Source organism: Pieris napi, chromosome 23 (genome assembly GCF_905475465.1).
Source record: "Pieris napi chromosome 23, ilPieNapi1.2, whole genome shotgun sequence".
Classification (NCBI taxonomy): domain Eukaryota; kingdom Metazoa; phylum Arthropoda; class Insecta; order Lepidoptera; family Pieridae; genus Pieris; species Pieris napi.
Window position 1 is genome coordinate 1,450,216 of NC_062256.1, and position 21,371 is coordinate 1,471,586.

The 21,371-nt window shown below is 33.8% G+C and overlaps 2 protein-coding genes across 4 annotated transcripts; one reads left to right on the forward strand and one right to left on the reverse strand.

The window, feature by feature from the left end:
* Positions 1–248: 248 nt before the first annotated feature.
* On the reverse strand, positions 249–12,222 carry LOC125061170 (spermine oxidase-like). Of its 2 annotated transcripts, none has more exons than XM_047666405.1 (8): positions 12,090–12,222; positions 7,914–8,096; positions 7,110–7,322; positions 6,022–6,238; positions 5,418–5,596; positions 4,771–5,020; positions 1,398–1,501; positions 249–511 (listed from the first exon to the last, which is right to left on the reverse strand). In XM_047666405.1, exons 1-8 carry the CDS (start codon positions 12,134–12,136, stop codon positions 283–285), a joined length of 1,422 nt encoding a protein of 473 aa, XP_047522361.1. In that variant the 5' UTR covers positions 12,137–12,222; the 3' UTR covers positions 249–282. The 2 variants fall into 2 exon arrangements, 1 of the variants encoding a protein (XP_047522361.1); XR_007118998.1 differs by lacking the exon at positions 249–511 and adding an exon at positions 2,683–2,947.
* Positions 8,793–20,014, forward strand: LOC125061171 (spermine oxidase-like). Of its 2 annotated transcripts, none has more exons than XM_047666407.1 (8): positions 8,793–8,949; positions 13,850–14,029; positions 15,168–15,380; positions 16,679–16,895; positions 18,001–18,176; positions 18,514–18,784; positions 18,949–19,052; positions 19,715–20,014. In XM_047666407.1, coding segments are annotated over exons 1-8 (1,401 nt in total). In that variant the 5' UTR covers positions 8,793–8,947; the 3' UTR covers positions 19,953–20,014. The 2 variants fall into 2 exon arrangements, with proteins under 2 accessions (XP_047522363.1, XP_047522364.1); XM_047666408.1 differs by lacking the exon at positions 8,793–8,949 and adding an exon at positions 9,419–9,539.
* Positions 20,015–21,371: the final 1,357 nt, after the last annotated feature.

Sequence of the window (21,371 nt, forward strand, 5' to 3'; positions counted from 1 at the left end):
GGCTTCATACTTTCGATTGGTATAGAATTTATCTAATAATCATACCGGTGAAATGTTTAAAAAAATATTTTTTTTTTAAATTAATTAAACATACTCTGGACTGAAATTTGCTAGGCAACCCATATGGATTATATTTATTGACATATTAAATTATATATAAAATAAGTTTCATTAAATAAGCATCTCGGTGAAGGTCGTTGTATAGCGGGATCTTAGACCATTATGTACTGTAAAATAAAACACGGTTATATTTTGGATATAATTTATCTAAAGAAAACATCTTTAGGCATTTAATAATCTCATTGCCTCTCTATAGCCAGTCTCACTTGCGCCATGGACTGTACCATAATGTAAGGGATTGGTCGCTTCACCCGCGAATAGCACTCTAGGGGTCCCACTAGCGTCTAATAGTGGAGCACCTAAATTCTCCCTAGCTTTAGGGTATTTAGGGGTCTCTAGGTTGTCGTAGGTGTAACTGCCACGGAAGAAGGGGTTGGAGTGCCATTTCGATCTGAAATTTTTATAACTCTTATTATTTTTTTGACTTAGCGCTGATGACGTTTTAAAGCTTTGGATTTTTATATACGCAAGTCATAGTTCACACTAAGTTTCGACTTTTTAAGGGCCTCATAGCCTAGCGGTCTTATTAAGTGGCAGCTAGGTGAGGGGTACCAGGTTCGATTCCCGGTTCGAGGGCAAGTTTTAATTTAATTTAAATTTGTTCTCGGCCTTTGGGAGGGTTGTGCGGCACCGGGCGAGTGCTTAAACCGTACATGGAGGGCACGGACGAGTTTATAAGGCAAGCAGTGAGTATGCTACCTAAGAAAGGAGACTGTGAAGGTTTAGAACGTAGCAATACGTTCTAGGCCGAGGATGGCAATTAAAAGTGCGAATTATAAAAATCTTATACTTGACGCTGGCTAATGCACAAACCGTGCCAGAGCCATAAAGGAAAAAAAAATACTCTTAAAGTCACTTTTAGGTCTAAAAGGTGCGACCCTCCTATTTTGTCCTATAAAAAATAACAATTTTTCCAATATAGATAAACTACTGTTCGTGCCCAAGTAAAACCTCGGGCCACAGATTAGAATGTAAATTCGTGTGAATGATTCTGAAGTGCTATGATACGAATATAGAAGAATATTTAGATTTTGCATATTTTAAATGAAATAAACATTAGTATATGCATAATACAATCAAGGGCATTATATTCTGTTTTTTTATGAAAATTTAATTTGGTTTCGCCCTTAGATTTCTTATAAATTATTTTTGTTTATGGTTTCTGTTATAAGGATTAGAAGAGATCGCTTAATAGCAATGCCGCTCGGTTCGCTGTAATGTTTATTAATATCTTCTATATTATGAACTAAAAGGCTTTTATTAAATAAATAAAATACCTCAGAATTCCATTCGGTTCCGGTATAGTGTAGTTCTTGCCCATGAAGCGTCTTAGGAACTCCATGGATTTTTGTTGAACTATTTCATCTGTCAATGTCTCTGCCTGTGGAAAGTATAAAAGCATAAATTAATCATTTTATGGTATATGTCAACAACGCAATAGTTTTTGATGCGATTTTCATTCAAGTACTAAATCTAATACCTATATAAAATTCTCGTGTCGCGGTGTTTGTGGTTAAACTCCGAAACGGCTTGACCGATTCCCATGAAATTTTGTGTGCATATTGGGTATGTCTGATCGGACAACATCTATTTTTCATCCCCCTAAATGTTAAGGGTAGTCCACCCCTAATTTTTTTTTTAATTGTAGATAAAAAAATTATTCTTTATGATACCGCATTAAAAATACATACAACCCCTAATTTTCACCCCTCTACGATCAACCCCTATTTTTTTATTATAAATGATATACATGGCAAAACTATGTTTGCCGGATTAGCTAGTTAATCTATACAGTTCCATCATGCATGAAAAATGTCGGTGTAAGATGCAGCGTAATAATAATATTAACAAGAATATAGTAAAAAAAAATATGGTAGTACAATTTAAAGTTCGCATATTTTGCCGCACATATTGGCGTGCAAATTTGTTTAGGTAGAATGGAATTTACAATTACATTTCACATTCATCGCATTAAAATATATTATTACAATATCAAATTCATTATAATGTTTCAAATAATCATCAATCGCAAATAATCATTCAAAGAATAATATTTTTCGTATTAAGTGGATTTTTAAAAACTCTAGGTAATAGTAAGTTTTTGTTTTTAAAGACAATTCACACCAATTGACCTAGTCCCATGCTAAGCTGGTGAAGCTTGTGTTATGGGTACAAGGCAACGGATATACATACATATTATAGATAGATAGACATATAAATACATATTTAAACACCCAAGACCTAAGCACAACACCAAATGCTCATCACATCGATGTTCGTCTCAGCCGGGGACATCCCATGGATTCGTAGTCAGGGGTACTAACCACTAGACCAATGAGTCGTCAAGATCTTTTAATGTTTTTGGTAAATTATTATAAACCTTGATTGCCATTTGCCATACAAAAGGTGTTTTTTCTATACAATTCCAGATAATTTTTGGCATCGCCAATTTCTCCCCAAGTCTACTTCCACAGTTGTCCATTCCCGTTAACTTACGCACATATAAGGAAAAATCTGTGTACACAGGCCATAATATATACTTCAGAAGTTTTAAATACTAACCCTTTTGCCAGCATAACCAGTTGTCCATAGAGTAAGCGAGTTTTTGCAAGCTAAAGATGTACTTGGCCCACGTATTTGGGACAACCACAGATCACATTCCGATAAATTTATTTTATCTTCAGTATACCATAAGCATGGAAAATACAAACGATTGGGCCACCAAACTTCATCAAATATAAGGATTATTTTATTGACAACCCCAAATGCAATTTTATCTATGGCCATGATTTTGTCTTTGGGTAGAGGAGGATGAAAAGTGACGTATCTGAAATAAGCCATGCAATGGTTTAATAAATGAATGGAAGATTTTAATATGACAGTATGACTAAACCCAATTATTTTGATGAAGTTCTCTCTAATATCCAACAAACATTAAATCCACAGAAAATAAAAAATTGTCACATAAATAAAAGTATAACATTGAAGATAGTTGTGTACATCGTGTTATCAAATTATTAGAAAATATGGGTTGCTCCACAAATATTAAAATAAAACAATATAAATGATACAACAGGCATTGGGTGATTAATGAAAAGTAATAATTTTATTTGTTCACAGATATTAAGAAATTCTTTTCAATAAATTCTATTCAGAATAACTATCTATCCATAGTTCTGAATAATACTGGGATCGCTTTTTAAGGAATTATAACACGACAACGTACAGTATATGTACAAGAAAAAATATGCATGCAATGTAACACACTGCTGACAGGTGACATTGACAATTGCCTGTAAGATGTCTATGATATTGTTTGGTATTGCCATTCTAATAAAATGAATGACATCGTGTTACATTATCTGTGATACATGAATACAGACATTTGAGTAATTATGGACAAGCGTGTTTATGAAAATGCAAGAAAGCTAAGAATCCAAGCCAAGCGACCATTCTATACATAGCTACGTTTGATAATGTATTAAATGTAATATAAAAAGTGGCGTCAAATTGATACATTTTATGCTGGTACATGTTTGAATAAAATTTAAACGTTTAGACATAAGTTTATATAGTAAGTTTAAATAAAATAAGGAATTTTAGTTAAATACCTTAGGGAGCGTTCAAGTATAATGTAACGAAATTGTAGGGGGTCTGTAAAGTACAGAAAAACGTTACGGTGCGTTACATGGAGGGGGGGGTCAAGAATATCCAAAATTGCGTGACGTAATACTTGTACGCTGCCTAAGCGCGGTAAATAGAGTGTAAACTCTTTATAACGTCATAAACATATGGTACATTTGTCTTGTTTAACACAACCCATTCATTTTTTTTATTATTAATTCACTCTTTATAACGCACAGCCGAGGTGCCGAAATCTAATAAACACACCTGAGGTCATAAACAGCCATCTCGCGTTTGTTATTTTTAATTGCCTTAACACGTGTGCCATTATTTTTTAGATTACATTGCCTGTAGGAAGTCTTGGTCTCAGTTACTAAACGGACCATTGTCACCTATCTATTATATATATATGTATATCTATATATATATAAAAAGAAAATGGTGTTCGTTTGAGGCTCTTTCACGCTTAAACCACTGATCGTATCGACATGAAACTACCACTATTCGATGCGAAATTTTTCCTAGATGGTTTATGGCTATTTATTTTTTTAATTCCAACGTTCCTTCATTTTTTTATTTCTGTTTTACTTTTATGAAAATTTTTCCCGCTAATAAAAACAAAAGAGGCTTCCTAGAACCTCTAAACGTCAACATCTGTTAAAAACTCGATTTTCGAAAATTTTCAATTTTATAGCGGGAAGTTAAAAAGAAGAATAATAATAATGAAACATAAAATTTTATTTATTTCCTATTTTAATTCGCACAGCGAAGCGGGCGCGAAACGGCTAGTGTATATATATATACAAATTATTATAATTGGTTAAATTTGGTGATTTTTCTCTTTTTTTCTCTCCCCCCTATAGCGAAAACTCTATGAGAAATCACTGCTCAGTACCTTTAAATACGTTATAAAGAGTTTACACTGTATTCCAAATATTTGACACAGCATATAATACATTATCAAACCCATAAAATGGCCAGAAGTTAATGAATAACTGTCAATCCCTAAAAGAATATGGCACTGACCGTCTTAGCGGCTTCACCCGCCAACCATATAGTCAAGGCTGTGTCTAGAGCAAGAGGCGTCGAAACATCCCCATGTCTCGTAAACCATAGATCATTGGATTTATCAGCCTCGATCATTACGTAAACCTTGTTCTGATCCCACCACTTGTGGGGAAAATTCAAAATAACCTTATCGAGTACACCAATCGACATTTTTTGTATCGATGTAATTTTGTCGTCTGGCAATTCTGGTGAAAATAGAGTGTTGTATCTGTAATTGTCAAAATCTTGTGTATTATAATACAGGGGATTCAGACAAAATCACTTTGCGGTCACCCACTAACGCTAAAAAAATTTGTATGAGAATGACATTGGCTCCGACTGTGCCACGTGACCACTGAAAAGTAGTTTTGTCTCATATTTGGATACTTTTAAGTCATATTTTGTAATCTATGTTTGAAAAGTTATTTTTTTAAACCTATTTGTTAATATTTAGTAAAATTCCATCAAGTTTAATTTTTATCCATACTTCTAAAATTAATTTCTCCTTATCTGCCTAATAATGCGACAGAAAAATTGCATGAACTGCGTGGAACTTTCATCTTTTTTCTTCTACCCTCAAATTATTTTATTTTAAGATTTTGAAGGTAAACTATTAATATATTTACCTCTCTTTCAGCACTCCTAATGAAACGGTTACTATAGCATTGTTTGCTGTGTATGTTTGTCCATCTGCACAAACAACTTTAACCTCACCGGATGTGTCTTTTGGCCATATGATTTTAGTCACTTCCGTATTTAATTTTATGTCCAAATTTTGTAGGCCTGGTCCATTGTTATATGTGTTCTAAAAATGAATACAAACACCTTAATATTAACTTAAAGTACTGTACTAAATATAATTCAACTGCCCTTTTTTGAATAAGGGAGCGTTCAAGTATTACGTCACGCAATTTTTGGAGATTATTGACCCCCCCCCCCCCCCCCGCATGTAACGCGCCGTAACGTTTTTCTGTACACAAGTAACGTTTCGTGACCACCTCGTGACTCTTTTTACCTAAAAGTTACCATTATGTGGTGTAAAGTACTGGAAAGTCGAAAATAATATTAACAATAACACGTACCCAATTCAATCCCCGCATCGTAACGTTTTACAAAAGGACCCCCCTCCCCCAAAATTCGTTACGTAATACTTGAACGCATCCTAATATGATTTTACTTAGTCTACCTTATTCTCTATATAAATAGAATAAAATTTTAATTTTCACTTACTAGCATCAACTCGAAAAAGGTTTTATATCCAAACTTATGCCAGCTCATATGCAAATCTCCGCCAAGTTCTTCAGCTGTTGACCTTGTCGTGACGTCATGCCAGTCATATGACGCTTCATATGCACTTATGAAGAGATTCATGACATCCAAAAATTCATCTATGAATTGCTTGTCATGTTCCAAGTGTGGGTAGTTCTTTTTAATATAGGATATTATTCTGAAATTATAATATTGTTAGCGGACTAACGCCATTTTGTAGCAGAAACCTATATAAAGCGTGGCAACACCGGCGTTGACTCACTTTTATTTCGAGACTTTGTGCGGAACGGACTTGTTACTAACCTAACCTCAGTAGATTTTAGAAGTCTAAAGTACCTACACGTTCTAATCTTTTGTGTTTCCTAATAATATGTTATAGTGTTTAGAATTATGAATATATTTATTATTGTGATCCACAATAAGATTCCGGCGCCAATGAATCCACGCCCTTCTTAATGAAGTAATAAGCAGTGGCGTAACAATAGGGTGGCAGGGCTGGCAAAATCCCACGGGCCCTCGACCCAAGAGGGGCCCCTTCCCAAGAGATATTATGTTCTATGGATGAACGTGAAGTCTTCCAATACGTATTGGGCTAGCGTGGGGACTACAGACCATTCCCTCTTGCCTAAGAGAGGAGGCCTATGGCCATTAGTGGGACATATACAACGTATAATTGAGTACGCTGAAAATCTCGAAGTTTATTAAAATTAAACTGAGTAGGGGCGATTTTTACTGATAGGGCCTCATCAAAAGAATTGCCACGGGCCCCAGATGGTTACGCCACTGGTCATAAGTAGCTCCAAGTATTACGTACGTTTTTTTTTATATTTGTAAAACGTAACTTTCGGGTATAAAGAGTCACTTTGATAAACGTTACGCCGCGTCACATGGGGGGGGGGGAGTCAATAATCTCCAAAAAAATTGCGTGACGTAATACTTGAACGCTTTACCCTCTGCACTACTGAACTAAAAATGGTTCTGGAGTTAAGCCAGCATATATGCACACTAAGCATTAATTAATACCAAGCCATAGATAATAGATTACTCACTCAGCCGTCAAATAATCAGCAGTACTCTCAAAGGATACATCACTTGTATTTACAGACTTTTCAAAGCAGAGATTAAAAAGTTCGTAATAAACTGGCATCAATGTCTGGTTCCCATCTGAGCGGAAAATAAGAAAATCGAAGTCTTGAGGTATAACTGTAATATTATTCTGTACAGCTAAATCATATACGCGGCTGTTTTGTGTTCCGTGAATCCTGAAAGTTAATGGAAAATAAAGACCTGTATTCGGTGACAATTCACAATATACCTTACCTTATAGAGAAAAAAAACGTGTGTGTATGTACACGCCTTAGAAGTTATACTTTGGCGTAAAAATACAAAAATCTTTTCAAAAATCTTAATCTGTTTTTAAAAAAAACGACACTAACAATATGAAAATCTAAAATGTTGACTATATAGCTAACTTCAGGGTGTCGGTTTTTTGTGACGGTTTGCGCGCGCATCGTAAAAATTTACTCTCATCATTTTTCCCTAATATAAAATTAAAATGATTTTGCAGATATTAAGATTTTATTTGTGAATTTATTTTTAATTCACTATTTATAAACATATCAATTTGAGCAGGTTCGTACTAAATTAGAAAGGAGACAAACAAAATAAAATATTGAAATCTATTACATAATGTAATGAGCATTGCTCTGTAGGTTGGATTTGTTCTATTAGACTTTTATATTGACATATAAGCACCATGCAAAATTATAATTGTGATAAAATAAATCAAATAATTCATTTATTTTATCACAATTTTCTCCTAAAAAGCAGAAAACTAAAATGAGAAAAATTACCATTCAGCTCCTTCTTCAACAATACCTCCCCCAAATTGAACTGTTTTCACTCTTCCACCAATTCGATCCATTGCATCTAAGCCCAGCACTCTCTTGCCAGCTTTGGCCAATATTGTGGCTGCCGTTACCCCAGCGGACCCCATTCCTACCACTATTGAGTCGTATGGCTGGGGAATGCATGAGCTGAAATAGTAATTTTCCTTTATTAATAATAATCAATACTAATTTAGCTCTCATGTGGATTCAATATAAGATTTTACAGCATTATTTAAATAAAAACAATTTTTTTTCAAAAACATACTATGATTTCACATGTGTATTAAAACTAAGTTTTCTTAAAGCTTTTCTAACATCAACAATAATGCACTTTCTAAAAACACTCATATTTCTACAAATTAACTATAACTACTGCAAAGGTATATATATATAAGGTGTAGATAAACAACAATAATAACATAATTAGTGTTTACTAATAATGTCATTAAAAAGGTAATTTAAAATTGTAACTAATTTCTTCTTAATGATAAGTATTTTCCTTATTGTAGTTATGTATTCCTGTAATTAGATTTCAATTATTTTAAGCTACTATCTAAGCTGCAAGTATGACTAATTAAGTAATTAATTCCACTAACCAAATTAAATAAAACCATTTTAAATATTTGTCATGAAATATGTTTAATTTAAAATAACCCAAATCTGATAGACCAATAATTGTAAACACTCTCTGTTTGTATGTCAGTTAAAATGGGTAATGACTAATGGGACTTGGGAGTCTCAAAGTTATTATCTGAAAAGTTCAACAGGACTATCTGTGGACATTATTTGTCAAACACGCCATCTAGTTATGAAAATGTCACTTCGCTTAAGAAGATAAGAGGTTACATCTAAGTACCATTTTACTACATAGTACATTTATAATTTCATATTATCTATTATATAAACACATATTAATTTTAATAGATACATGAATTTTACCTAATATCATGTGATGTGATAGTGAAAATTGTTAAGTGACAAAATCTTAAGATAAAAACATGTAAGTACTAATAGTTTTAAATAATGATTTATGCGAATTATTACAAGAAATAACAAAAAAATATTCATTGTTCACAAACCCTATCGGTCCACATTATTTATTGCATATAATAATATGTTGGCACGTTTTCTCTAGTTAATGTAATACAATATTTTAAGTATTTTTTATAACAACAATTATTATCTTTTTTGGGGAGTTTATTAATATATTAAATCACATTACTTTATTGGCTTTTATCGAGCATAATAAAAATAAAATTTATAATATGTCATGTAGGATTTAGGAATTAGGAATTAGGATTGTCATTTATTGTCATCCATTATTATTTATCCACAGATAAATATACTAATTTATGAGTATTCTGTTATCTGTATTAGTTATTTGAAGAAGATATTTTGACAGATACGTTTAGAAATTTATAAGGCGTTAATAAATAACTTCTTAGTAACAATTCAATTTTAGTCTTAAATCTTTGCTTGCCATAGAATATTACATAAAATAAAACTAGTTAATGGTTCAGATGCGTGAGTTAAAAGTATTTTTTTCATAGTTTGCCTTAATAACGTTTCAAGATTGACTTCAACGTTGTGGTATGAAGAAATACTTTGATTTATATTAATTATTTATAAACCAAGTTGCTTTGAAATATTTAATGTATTGTTATTTGTAAGTTTGCAAAAAATAATGAAATGTAAGCTTTATAATATGTACTTATCGTTGTTACACGTATGTTGTTTTGTATTTTTTACAATGACTCCGTAATTGATTATTGTCGAAATTGACAATGAGATAATAATTTCCTGTCAATTATAACAATTGTAGTCGTTAACAAAGCAATTACGACTTACTTGTACTTTGGTTATACCTACTATTTTAACTGAGATTTGGGATTACATTACAGCGAATTACCTAAAAATCGAAATCTTAATTTCATATGAAAGTCCTTCGGCATAACTTCTTCGTCCTTCGGATGGGTGAGATTCAGAAACGCGACTATAATATCGCGACTATAACATTGAATCGTTGTCGTTGATTTGACTAATCTGTGACCGTTACGTGTCACTATATTTTTAATTATATTCAATTTTGATAAATTAATCATTATTTACAAGTTATTTCTCTCGCTTTTTATAATAGAGATTACTCTTAATAACACTTTATTATTCAAACTGTCAAATAGCCTATTGGGTCTAAATAAACTCTTTTTCCAAAAAAAACAACGGGCGCCTATGGAAAACTACGTTATACTTATAAGGTCGATTTTAGTTAATAGAAATTTAATTGTCTGACGTATTTGTACACATAATCGAGTAAATTAATACGTGGAGGTGTATTCTTGCAATTGTTCTATTGAATTCTTTAAAAACCGATGAACACATCCAAGCTATAAGTGGTCGGCAATAAATACATGATTTTTTATATATTTTAATTATGAGTGTGATTTCCTCTGAGGTACCTATGTCGCATGTTCTAAAGAGACGCGTAAGATCAGTGCAACCTGCCCAACAGAACATCAGGAAGCTAAAAATAGTTATTGCAGAAGAGTGGGAACATTATTAAAACATCGTGAAAAGCACGCCAAGCTGTGATTTATTTCCGACCACTTATTGTTTGGCTGTGTATATCGATTTTGAATAATTTTTTAAAAATATATAAAAGTTGCCAGAATTCACTTCACGCGTATTAATTTATAAGATTAAAAGTAATAGACACTCGTTATTAGGTTCTTACAAATGAAGCTTTATTTAATTAAAAAGAAAAAAAAATGTTCTTATCTTTATTACCGATCACTTTTTATTGTTAAACCGTGTTTGGTTTAAAATAATTCATCAAAAATTAATTAAAAATTTGCGTCCGCGTATTACCTAATTTACATAATTATCTATACAACTACGTCAGACAATTCAATTTCATAAAAATGAAATAAACGTTAAAACGTAAAATTCCTTAGGTAACCGTTTTTTTTGCAAAAGAGATTATAAATGCGATATTATTTTGCTTGTGTTGATACAAAATAAACATCTTATCAGTATGTAATAATAATCAATGCGGCCTTTATTTATCATTGTTCACCTATGACCTGTATGAAACGTCTAGAAGCTTCATATATTTGTTTATTAATCTTTAGAGCAGTGTTGGCCTAGTGGCTTCAGCGTGCGACTCTCTCCCTGAGGTCGTAGGATGGATCCCCGGCTGTCCACCAATGGACTTTCTTACTATGTGCGAATTTAACATTGCTCGAACGGTGAAGGAAAACATCGTGAGGCAACCGACATGTCTTAGACCCCAAAAAGTCGACGGCGTGTGTCAGGCACTGGAGGCTGATCACCTTCTTGCCTTTTGGATTTAAAAAAAATCATGAAACAGATTCAGAAATCTGAGGCCAAGACTTAAAGAGGTTGTAGCGACACTAATTTTGTTATTATTTCTTTTTATTAATCTTTAATACGTATTTGCCAAGCGCAATTGATGAAGTGGATCCGGAATTTCACTAGAACAGCAAGGTGAAAGAAAGAGTGCCGAGTGGGAAAAAATTTGATGATACATTGTCTTTGACTATTGATACATACTAGACAGGTTGCTTCAAGAAAAGAGCGTAGCGATTCTTAAAACGCGGGCAACTCGCGAGTCCTCTAGCACTCAGAGTGTCTATGGTATCACTTAACATTAGGTGAGCCTCCTGCCCGTTTGCCCCCTGTTCTATATAAAAAGATAGTAAATGACGTTTCAAGAATAACTTTTGTACACAATTATTTGCATTTTTTCAAATGTATTATGCAACTATGGTACGAACCATATGTTCTGAAGGGTCACTTATAGTTTTTATTATGATAAATTCTGGTGAATTGTAATAGTTAAAGGTGTATTTAAAAAGTCACACAAATTTTATGTATCAGTCTTGCTTGGACTCGCAGCTCATTATATTTATTCGCGCCGTTTTAAACCACACGTAACAGGTAGTGATTCTATTGTTTATGTGCACTCCTTTAATCAAGTTATTTGGCATGATTTTCGGATAAAGTAAAGCATCATCAGTTTTGGGGAACTATAAAATATATACTAAATGATAAATAGTATTTAATCTATGGTTTAGCCATAGATTACAGAATTTCATTCGGGTAAACATAATCCAAACTCACCCATAACTGGCCACCGATAAAACAAGTAGTAGCCGCAAAGGAAACATTGTAACTGATTGAGAGGGAGATGATTTGTACTTTTATAACAGATAACTGCTAGTTGTTACATGGTCATGGTTGATAAATTGTTCCTGAGATTAGCCCGTTTAAATAAGCTTTTTTTTTTGGAGTTTATGGCCTGGTATCTAGGCCTTTAGGCCAAATTTAAATAAGCTTTTAGCTTTATAATAAAAGAACAAATTTTACACATGCAAAGCAGACCAACCAACAATAAAAATTGCAAAGTAGAAATATATTACATTTCATATATTTCTTAATCTAGTTTATTGTCTTTTATTTTTTTTGTATAATTTCTTTTCTCTTTTATATAGAATAGACGTACGCACAATGTTAATACTCGGAACAAACGCAGGCTGTAATTTGGTAACAGTTTTGAATACCATCGCACTTTTTTGACGATACTAATTATTTAGGAGTCTCGGAGGACCTTCATTGGAACACCTCCAAGTGAGTTTTGCTCCGGAAACGCGTCAAAATTTTTATAAAGATTTATAAAGTAAACTTTGCACTGTAAAACTAATTACCGCTAGTCTAGCATAAACCACATTCAAAATGGCCGATTAAGTTTATAAAATTAATAGGGATGTGAAAAATAATCGATTTTTTTTAAAGTGAAAATCGATTTTTGTATTCGATTTTAATATTAAAAATAATTGAAAATTCGGCGACCAAATATTCATATACTAACTCTAACCTAACCAATCTAAATAATTTTTTTTTTGTGGACAGCTCCGATCTAAATAGTAATTGTTTATTCAAGCCTCGGCTTCTCGGCGTCCTGGTCGCCTTCGGCGACCAAATATTCATATACTAACTCTAACCTAACCAATCTAAATAATATTTGTTTTTGTGGACAGCTCCGGCGCTACGGGAAATGCAGCCCCTCCACCCTTGCGTACCAAAGCACAGGCATTTTATTCAAGCCTCCGCAACCTCGGCTTTTTGGTCGCCGCCTCAGCCGCTACAGCTTTCATAATGCCTGTGCTTTGTTACAGCGGGTGGGGGCTGCTCTTCCTCCGCGCCTCCGATTATTTATATACACTCTAGGGGTAAGACAGACAAGACCACGTGGATAGTGGGGTGCTCTGATTCGGTTTTGGGTACTTTTTGGATATTAAAGTAAACACTTTATTCTAGTAAAAATTAAATAATATAGAAAGTTGCAAACAATGAAATACAAGTACTAATTAGAAAATACAGACGAGTAGGTATCGATAATTTCAAAAAATTTCGGAACCCTATAATCTATCAACACGAAATTAGGTTAATTTCAATGTTGATTATTCTATAACTTTAAATTTCAAAAATGAGGAAATAATCGATAAATAAATAAAACGATTATTAACAATCGATAAATTAAAAACACGATTTTTTTAAGTGAACGTCACATCACTTATAACCAATAGAAAAGTAGAAAATGGAGGATTGTTTACAAATTTTAATACATTACACAAAACTTTAAATTTTTTATAAAAATATTTAGACGCGTTTCCGGAGCAAAACTCACTTGGAGGTGTTCCAATGAAGGTCCCCCGGCAACTCCTAGATAATTAGTATCGTCAAAAAAGTGCGGTGGTATTTAACACCCAACCCCACACTTTAACATAAATTAACAGAAACAACATACTTAGATCAATCAAGAATCGAACCCCGAGCCGTAACTGATCAGCGGATGCATGTTATATAACTGATATTTTCAGGCCAACAATGCATTCATACGATGTCATAGTAGTTGGACTCGGCTGCGCAGGCGTCACCGCAGCGACTACTCTTGTGAAAGCTGGGAAGAAAGTGCTGGCTCTTGAAGCCATGGATAGGGTCGGTGGAAGAGTTCGGACTGTGCCGTTTGGTGATGGTGTTGTTGAAGTTGGTGCTGAATGGTAAGAAGGTGGTGAGTTTTCTAGTACCACTTTTGTCTCTAAGACTGTGATGAAAGGGACCTCAGCCGGCACTAATATTTTCTTGTAAAATAATAAAAATGGTGCGTGTACTTATGTACGCGCGTAAGAAGTTATACTTCTTTGGCTTTCTTTTTTTTTTTAAATATTAAATAATTAATAATAAATATTTAGCATTAATAATTTAATAATATTTAATATTTAGTATATTATTCAATTATTAATTAATATTAATAATAACTATTATTTATTATTTTATTAATTCAATTTAATAACTATGTATGTTTCATAACCTTTTAACTAAGTAACAATAGGTCTTTGTGAAAAAGCATTGCTAAATTTCTTTGAAAAGTAATTAAAACTCCTTTATTTGTTTAATAGGTACTACAAATGTCATTATGGTCATTCAAAATTCTTGGCATAGCTGCTAACGTCACGCATATTCTATTTCTTTTTACTTGTAGATTGTCTTATTCCCATCTCGCTCGCGCACGCTCGGTGCCCATACTGATAATTTTGTGTCACGATGCTCGCGCATCGTAAAATTTCACTTTCATACATTTTTCATAACGCGCCTAAAGAAGTATAACTTCAAAAATTGTGTAAATGGCGAATGTACTGAAGAATTGTTCCCTGTTTTCATAAATTTGATAGCTGGAAGCCTTCCACAGTCCGTTTCACCTGGAATTGGCACCCGGTCTTCTCTTGGTGACAAGCTTACTCTTACCTAAGTCCAGCAACGCACTTGCTGCAGTGACTGCCTGTTATGGCTGTCCCGTAGGGCTCCCGGCGTCGGGATGTGACGACCCCATCGCCCACTGGTGAAATAATCTGTGACAGAGGTTATACCACCAGTGCAATAAGTCAACCCCCTTCCTAGTGGAAATGCCATGCTGTTGCTTTCCTAAACTAAACCGTAGATGTAATTAACTTATTGTACTAGCATTTTGTGCGGTGAGTGAGATTCCTCCCGGAGACCACCCCCCTTTTCCCTCCCTAAGAAATATAAGCTGCAGTTAGCCTATAAGAAAAACATCGTATTTTTGAAACTCGGTCTCTTTTTGCATGGTTGATCTGCCAGGATTTTCTCTTAAATGTCTGATGAAAATAATAATTACAGGATTCATGGTACTGTTAGTAGCCGAATATACTCTACGGCCATTGAGAACAACATTACAATTGTGCCACAAGATATAACCTTCAACGTGTTTAAATCAGATGGAACTCCAGCTGACAGTGAACTGTTGAATGATTTAGTGGAATTTGCTTTTGAGAAGGTGGGGAAACCGCCAAAGGAGTTTACTGGAGGGCTGGGAGAGTTTATTACTAGCAGGTACGTTTAAGCTGTGAATTGAATAGAGGAAAACCAATCCATATTTGTGCTACAGAAGCGGGCTGTTCGGGGTATTTGTTGTGTTTCTCCGAGGGAGTCGGTACGGAATAAGTTTATGGAATTAAATATGATGACACTATCTGGTCAATATATTCTTGAAGCCTTGTTGTATGTCCAAAAAAATATAAACGATTTTAAAATAAATGGTGACTTTCACCAGTATAATACGCGAAATAGAACTAATTTGAGTGTACGACCAACTATGCTCCAAAAGATAAACCACTCCTTATATGGAAATTGTATTCGTTTTTACAACAAACTCCCAAGCGAAATTAGAGAATTATCACTGAATAAATTCAAAACCCTCGTTAAACGGCAGTTAATCAATAAAGCGTTTTATAAATTTGCAGAATACTTAAATGATCCTAATCCTTGGGATTGATTTGCTCCAGTTCAAACAATTTGTATGAAAATACTTGGCGATTAAAAAGAGTGGCGGAAAGTTTCTTGCCAGTTCTTCTTACCCGCTCTACGCCCTTGACTTGCGAACTAAATCGTCGGAGTTACGCCCTGAGAGTATTGCCTGACGCAGCCACACTTTTCAGCATTTATAATAATAATATTTTATATTCCGAAACTCTGTGATCTGTGATCTTTAATATATTTTCACTCCAGTATATCTCGGAGTCCGGTGTGCCTCTTGGCAAAGGCCTCCTCTAACCCTTTCCACTGTTCTCTAACCTCGACTCTTCTCCAGTTGTAGCCTGCTGTTAGTTTCAGTTCGTCCTCTCTTTCGCGTTAACATTACATTAATTACAACTCTTCAGCATTGACATTACATTAATGTAGCATTTTATTATTTCGTATATATTCTATTGTTGTTGAGTGGTTAAAGAATCAATAAAATCCTCCATTATTTAAAGCACCCCGATGACCCACCATGCCGATAAATGATAATAACTATCACCGGCGTGATAGTTATTATTATTTATTTTGCGATATTCTTCTATGTAGAACTATAATGACGTCATGTTGTCAATATAAAAAAATAGGTAATTTAGTATTACGGCGACTTCTAATTATTTAAGGCGGTTTTTTTACGCTCTCTTTTTAATTAAATCAAATGTTCGTCCTAAACGTGTCTAAAAATTCCATGTTACCATAATCTAACATTAATAACTGACTCTTATTTCTCTTAAACTCTTATATATTTTTTTGGTCTATCTAAGGGGTTCAGACACATGTAATGATTGACACACGTCAAATTGACCCGTTGACGATTCATTCTACGCTTTCAGATTAATGGAATACGTCAAAGTGAAATACCCCAATTTGATGAATGATCAAGCTTTCTTGACGGAATTCCTGGAACTTATGAATCTGTATATAAACAATCACGAGTCTTCGAATGACTGGAATGACGTCAGTGCACAGAGTCGGTACACGGAGTTGGAAGGCCACCAACACATGAGCTGGCACAGGCATGGATATAAGACCTTCTTTGAACTGATGCTGGTGAGTTATGACTTAAAACTTCTTACTTCCGCTGACTAATCTATACTTGAAACAAAATTGTCAACGCAATAGATAGATTTTTCAATTAAAAGATTGACCAACGCTCCGGTCCGGAAAATTTAGAATTTTCTTGCATATATTTGTATATTATAGATAGATATATATCTATACATATTATAGATTATCGGTACATTTGAACTGTCAAAAACTGACATTATTATGACGAGTACAGAATATCGTGAAATTTGTGTTTATAGATAATTTCAGCTCACCATTTAATAAAATTGTATATAGATTAAGTTACAATAAAATTTATGACAATTACGGTGGATTTCCAAAAAAGAGAAAAAAATAACAACTTTCTTCATTTAACCTATTTAAAGATAGTTCACTACGAGGTGGGCTGTAGCGTAGAGTATAGTTACTTCTTCACAATTTTAATTTGCAATGCATGACAGAAAGTGTTTTTTGCATGTTGTCTTAAGGCCTCGATTATTTAAAAAAGTAAAAAAAGCAGTCAAACGGAAATTTGTCAAATCACCTGGTGGTTAATGGGGCCACGAAGGAGACGTGCTTAAGCTATTAGGAGACATAAACGTTCTTGTTTTATTTCAATACTAACAAAGGTTCGTGTCTAAACATCAAAAGCTGTTGTAGAAATTGACTTCCGTCGTTCCACAACTGAGCGCTTTTAAAGGTAGTTTTTGACGCCCACCACCACTATGTGAAACCACTGAAGTATTTCCGTTCCAAGTAGACTCAGGGTCCTTCAAGAAAAGAGCGTACCAATTCTTAAAAGGCCGGCAACGCACTCGCGAGCCCTCTGCTATTGAGTGTCCATTTCGGCGGTGGTATCACTTATCATCAAGTGAGCCTACCAGTTTGCCCGCTGTTCTTATAAAACAAATGTGTCTGAAGCAATAAAATTTAGTTTTTTTGTATTAGTAATACAATGTACACTTACGAACGTCAGTAAAAATAATGCTTTTAAATTTAAATTTACTGTTCTCGAATCAAGGGCGTAGAACGAACAAGAACTGCCAAAATTAAAAAAAAATTAATTCATTGATGTTACTATTTTACCTATTATATAAATTGATTTAAGAATACATACAACAACGGACCGGGCTTACCAAACCTTGATATAAAACTGAACACGGAGGTGACGCAAATAATTTGGCCAAAAGATGGCGCTGATGTACGAGTCGTCTGCGCAGATGGCAGCACGTACACATCCCGTCACGTTATTGTTACTGTCTCGTTGGGAGTTTTGAAGGAACGGTAGGTATTACTGCAATATGGCTGTATATTTATATATAGACTAGAAGATGATCAGCTATTGAGTCTGTGGTTAAATATTGTTGGCTTATAGGTATTCTGGTTTCATCATGTTTGAATTCCCCGTGTGAGCAAATGTTAATGGCGCACATACAAAAAGAAATAATCTCCAAGATTGTATGGGCATCTGATAATCGGATCTGCTGGTGACAACCTTAAAATAGATTGTTTTTGGTCAAAGAGATTGTGTTTTTGTATGTTGTAACTTGCTTTTATCTTTTATAAATGATTGAACATGCGATCTGAATGCAATGAATCATTGATCATATAAAATTTTCAGATATAAAACCTTATTCCATCCGGGATTGCCGCGTGAAAAAATAGAAGCCATAGAGAACACGTCCATAGGTGTTATGGACAAAATAATATTCCAATTTGACAAACCCTGGTGGCCTAAAAAAGGCACATTTTTTGGATTCTTCTGGAAAACTGAAGATAAGAAGCAAGTGGCGAAAGAGGATTATTGGACCACGAGGATTTTCGCTGCTAGCAACCCTATGGGATCCAGGAACGCGTTGACAATGTGGACGAGTGGGGATGTCGGAAAAATGGTACTTTTTTACTTTAAATATAAAATAACCTGATTTATTTAGTTGTGTTTCTACACAAGTGTCTTAATTGTTATGTGTATAAATAAATTTGTTCCTACACATGATCTGTTGTTAAACATATTAACCACTAGACTAATAAATTTACTATCTTTTTCCGATTGCAGCTGGAAACACTACCAGAAGACATCGTAAAACGAAAATGTATGGAGCTGTTAAGAAAATTCATGGGAAAAACTTGTGAAATACCTGAACCTATTGGAATGATCAGGTGAGTTCTAAAAAATGTTGTCTTTAGTATATTTTATTCAAATGTCAATTGTTATCTGTCAAAAAGTGTAAATTTTTAGTCGATTGCACAGTGGCGTCTAAATTAGTGAAGTAACACAAGGAATTTTTGTCTACCTGCTTTCGCTACCAATAATTTCATTTAAACAATCCATGGTCACAGAGTTACTGACAGAGTCATTGTATATAATAAATATACATCATGAAATATCTCTGATTTAGAGACATTCTACATAGTAAAAACAATAATGGCCTTTCTACTGAATAAACGATAGTTTATTGTTAAAGACATATTTGCATATCGGCTCGAAGGACCAATTTAGTTTCGGGTGTAGAGATACTTTTAACATTTATTCACACGTTTAAAAATATATTTGTACATAAGAACTCGAAAAAGTCAGTCACTGTCCTTCCTTTTAATGCAAATTGATAAGCATTATCAAAATTGCCTTTTTTGTTACTTGTATTAATTGCTTAAAGATGTTATATAGAATAAGCTGTAATGGATTTCAAACATTTTATAAAACAATAAACTTGGCGATTATAAACAGTGGAGGAATTTTGCCATTTTCTTGTCTGTTCTACGCACGATTTGAAAGCAGTAAATTTAGAATGTAGATATAAGAAGAAACCTTTTTTTTTCAGGTCTTCCTGGTTCTCAAACCCGTTCACTCGCGGTAGCTATTCCTTTGACAATCGTCTGACGATACAAAACCCGAATGCACGAACATTGCTAGCTGAACCACTACAGGATACGCTCGGAGTTCCTCGCGTTTTGTTCGCGGGAGAAGCCACAGATCCCATTCACTTTTCAGCCGCGCATGGAGCTGTCGACTCGGGGTATAGAGAAGCTATGAGGCTTATCGGCAATAGTAAATTGTAATATTTGTATTTATTTATCAATAAAAAGTGTTGTGTTTTATTCTGAACATTGAGATGCTTTTGAACCTAAATAGTTTTCTCTATGTGCGCATGCGTAGTCAGACTTCGTAAGAAACTAAGTCTTATCTATAAATCTTTCTAAAGACATAAGGGAGCGTTGAAGTATCACGTAACGCAATTTTTTGAGATTATTGCCCCCCCCCCATTTAATCCCCGCCCCGCATCGTAACGTTTCACAAAAGGTCCCCCCCCCCAATAATACGTTACGTAATACTTGAACGCTCCCTTAGCGGCCAGTGTACATAATTACTAAATTTTGACGCTCATTAATTAAGATACATATATAAACACTATATAGTTTATATTGACGCAAAAGAACTGCATTTTCTGACGTTACAGTGTTGTATGGAAATAGTTGGTACAATCTCGCAAGAGAAACCAACCAAAGTTAAAAAAAGTGTGTGTGTAGTTATGTACACGCGTTAGAAGTTATACTTCTTTGGCGTATGGAAAAAAATAACTAAAATGCAGTAGCGATTAACGATAAATATTAAAATTAATCAATAAAATTATTATTAGTAAATACTATCACCGTCGTATATGAAATTGATTTGATAAAAACACCAATATAATATTTATTTAATCACACTGTTTAATTGTACTGTTACGAAACACGTGTTCTACATATAAAAATACAAGAATATACAACTTGAATATAGTTATTATCGATTTTCATTCCACCTAGCAACTAACTTCATTCTGTTAATGTTGTGTCACGGTGCGCGCGCATCGTAAAATTTCACTCTCATCAATTTTTCATAATGCGCCTAAAGAAGTATAACTTCAAAAGTTTCGACTTTTTTGGAAGTTAAATCTAGTGCTTTGTATGCTTATTTATAAAATTTCTCTTCGTTTATGACTTTTATATTAATAAAAACTTAACTCCCTATGTTCCAATCCAAAACATTTTTGACGTGTATAGATAGTGCCTCGTTTCTGACAACATATAGTAACTAAAAGTATACAGGGCGTCCCAATACTAGTACATCAAGAGAAAGTACCAAAAGAAAGAATCGAACTGACTAAAATGTGAAAAATACACCCCTTTTTTTCGCAAATCTGGACAAAAAATAATAATTCTGTTTAAGTAACATAGTATTTTAAAAGGAACAACGTAAAAATAATATATTTGATGTCCCATAGTCTTGGGACGCCCTGTATATACGTACAATGTGTGGGCCCATTTTTAGTAAATACAATTTACATGTACTCTTCCGTAACTTAAATGGTTATAAATAAAAACGTGTATTACACGAATGGTTGACTATGTATGCGTTTGTGTGTGTGTATTCTTAACCTTAGATTTTTCAGTTTTTACCTTAAATTGCTAGTAAATGTTCTTTTAATAAAAATAACTAAG

Excerpts from the sequence above, each read along its gene's own strand:
- LOC125061170 (XM_047666405.1), bottom strand. The coding sequence starts at position 12,136 with ATGTTTCCTTTGCGGCTACTACTTGTTTTATCGGTGGCCAGTTATGG. Across the intron at positions 8,097-12,089 it reads TTATCGGTGGCCAGTTATGG|CTCATGCATTCCCCAGCCAT; the intron begins GTGAGTTTGGAT and ends TTACTATTTCAG. Across the intron at positions 7,323-7,913 it reads GTTGAAGAAGGAGCTGAATG|GATTCACGGAACACAAAACA; the intron begins GTAATTTTTCTC and ends ATTAACTTTCAG.
- LOC125061171 (XM_047666407.1), top strand. Across the intron at positions 15,381-16,678 it reads GGAGAGTTTATTACTAGCAG|ATTAATGGAATACGTCAAAG; the intron begins GTACGTTTAAGC and ends CTACGCTTTCAG. Across the intron at positions 18,785-18,948 it reads GTGGGGATGTCGGAAAAATG|CTGGAAACACTACCAGAAGA; the intron begins GTACTTTTTTAC and ends TTCCGATTGCAG.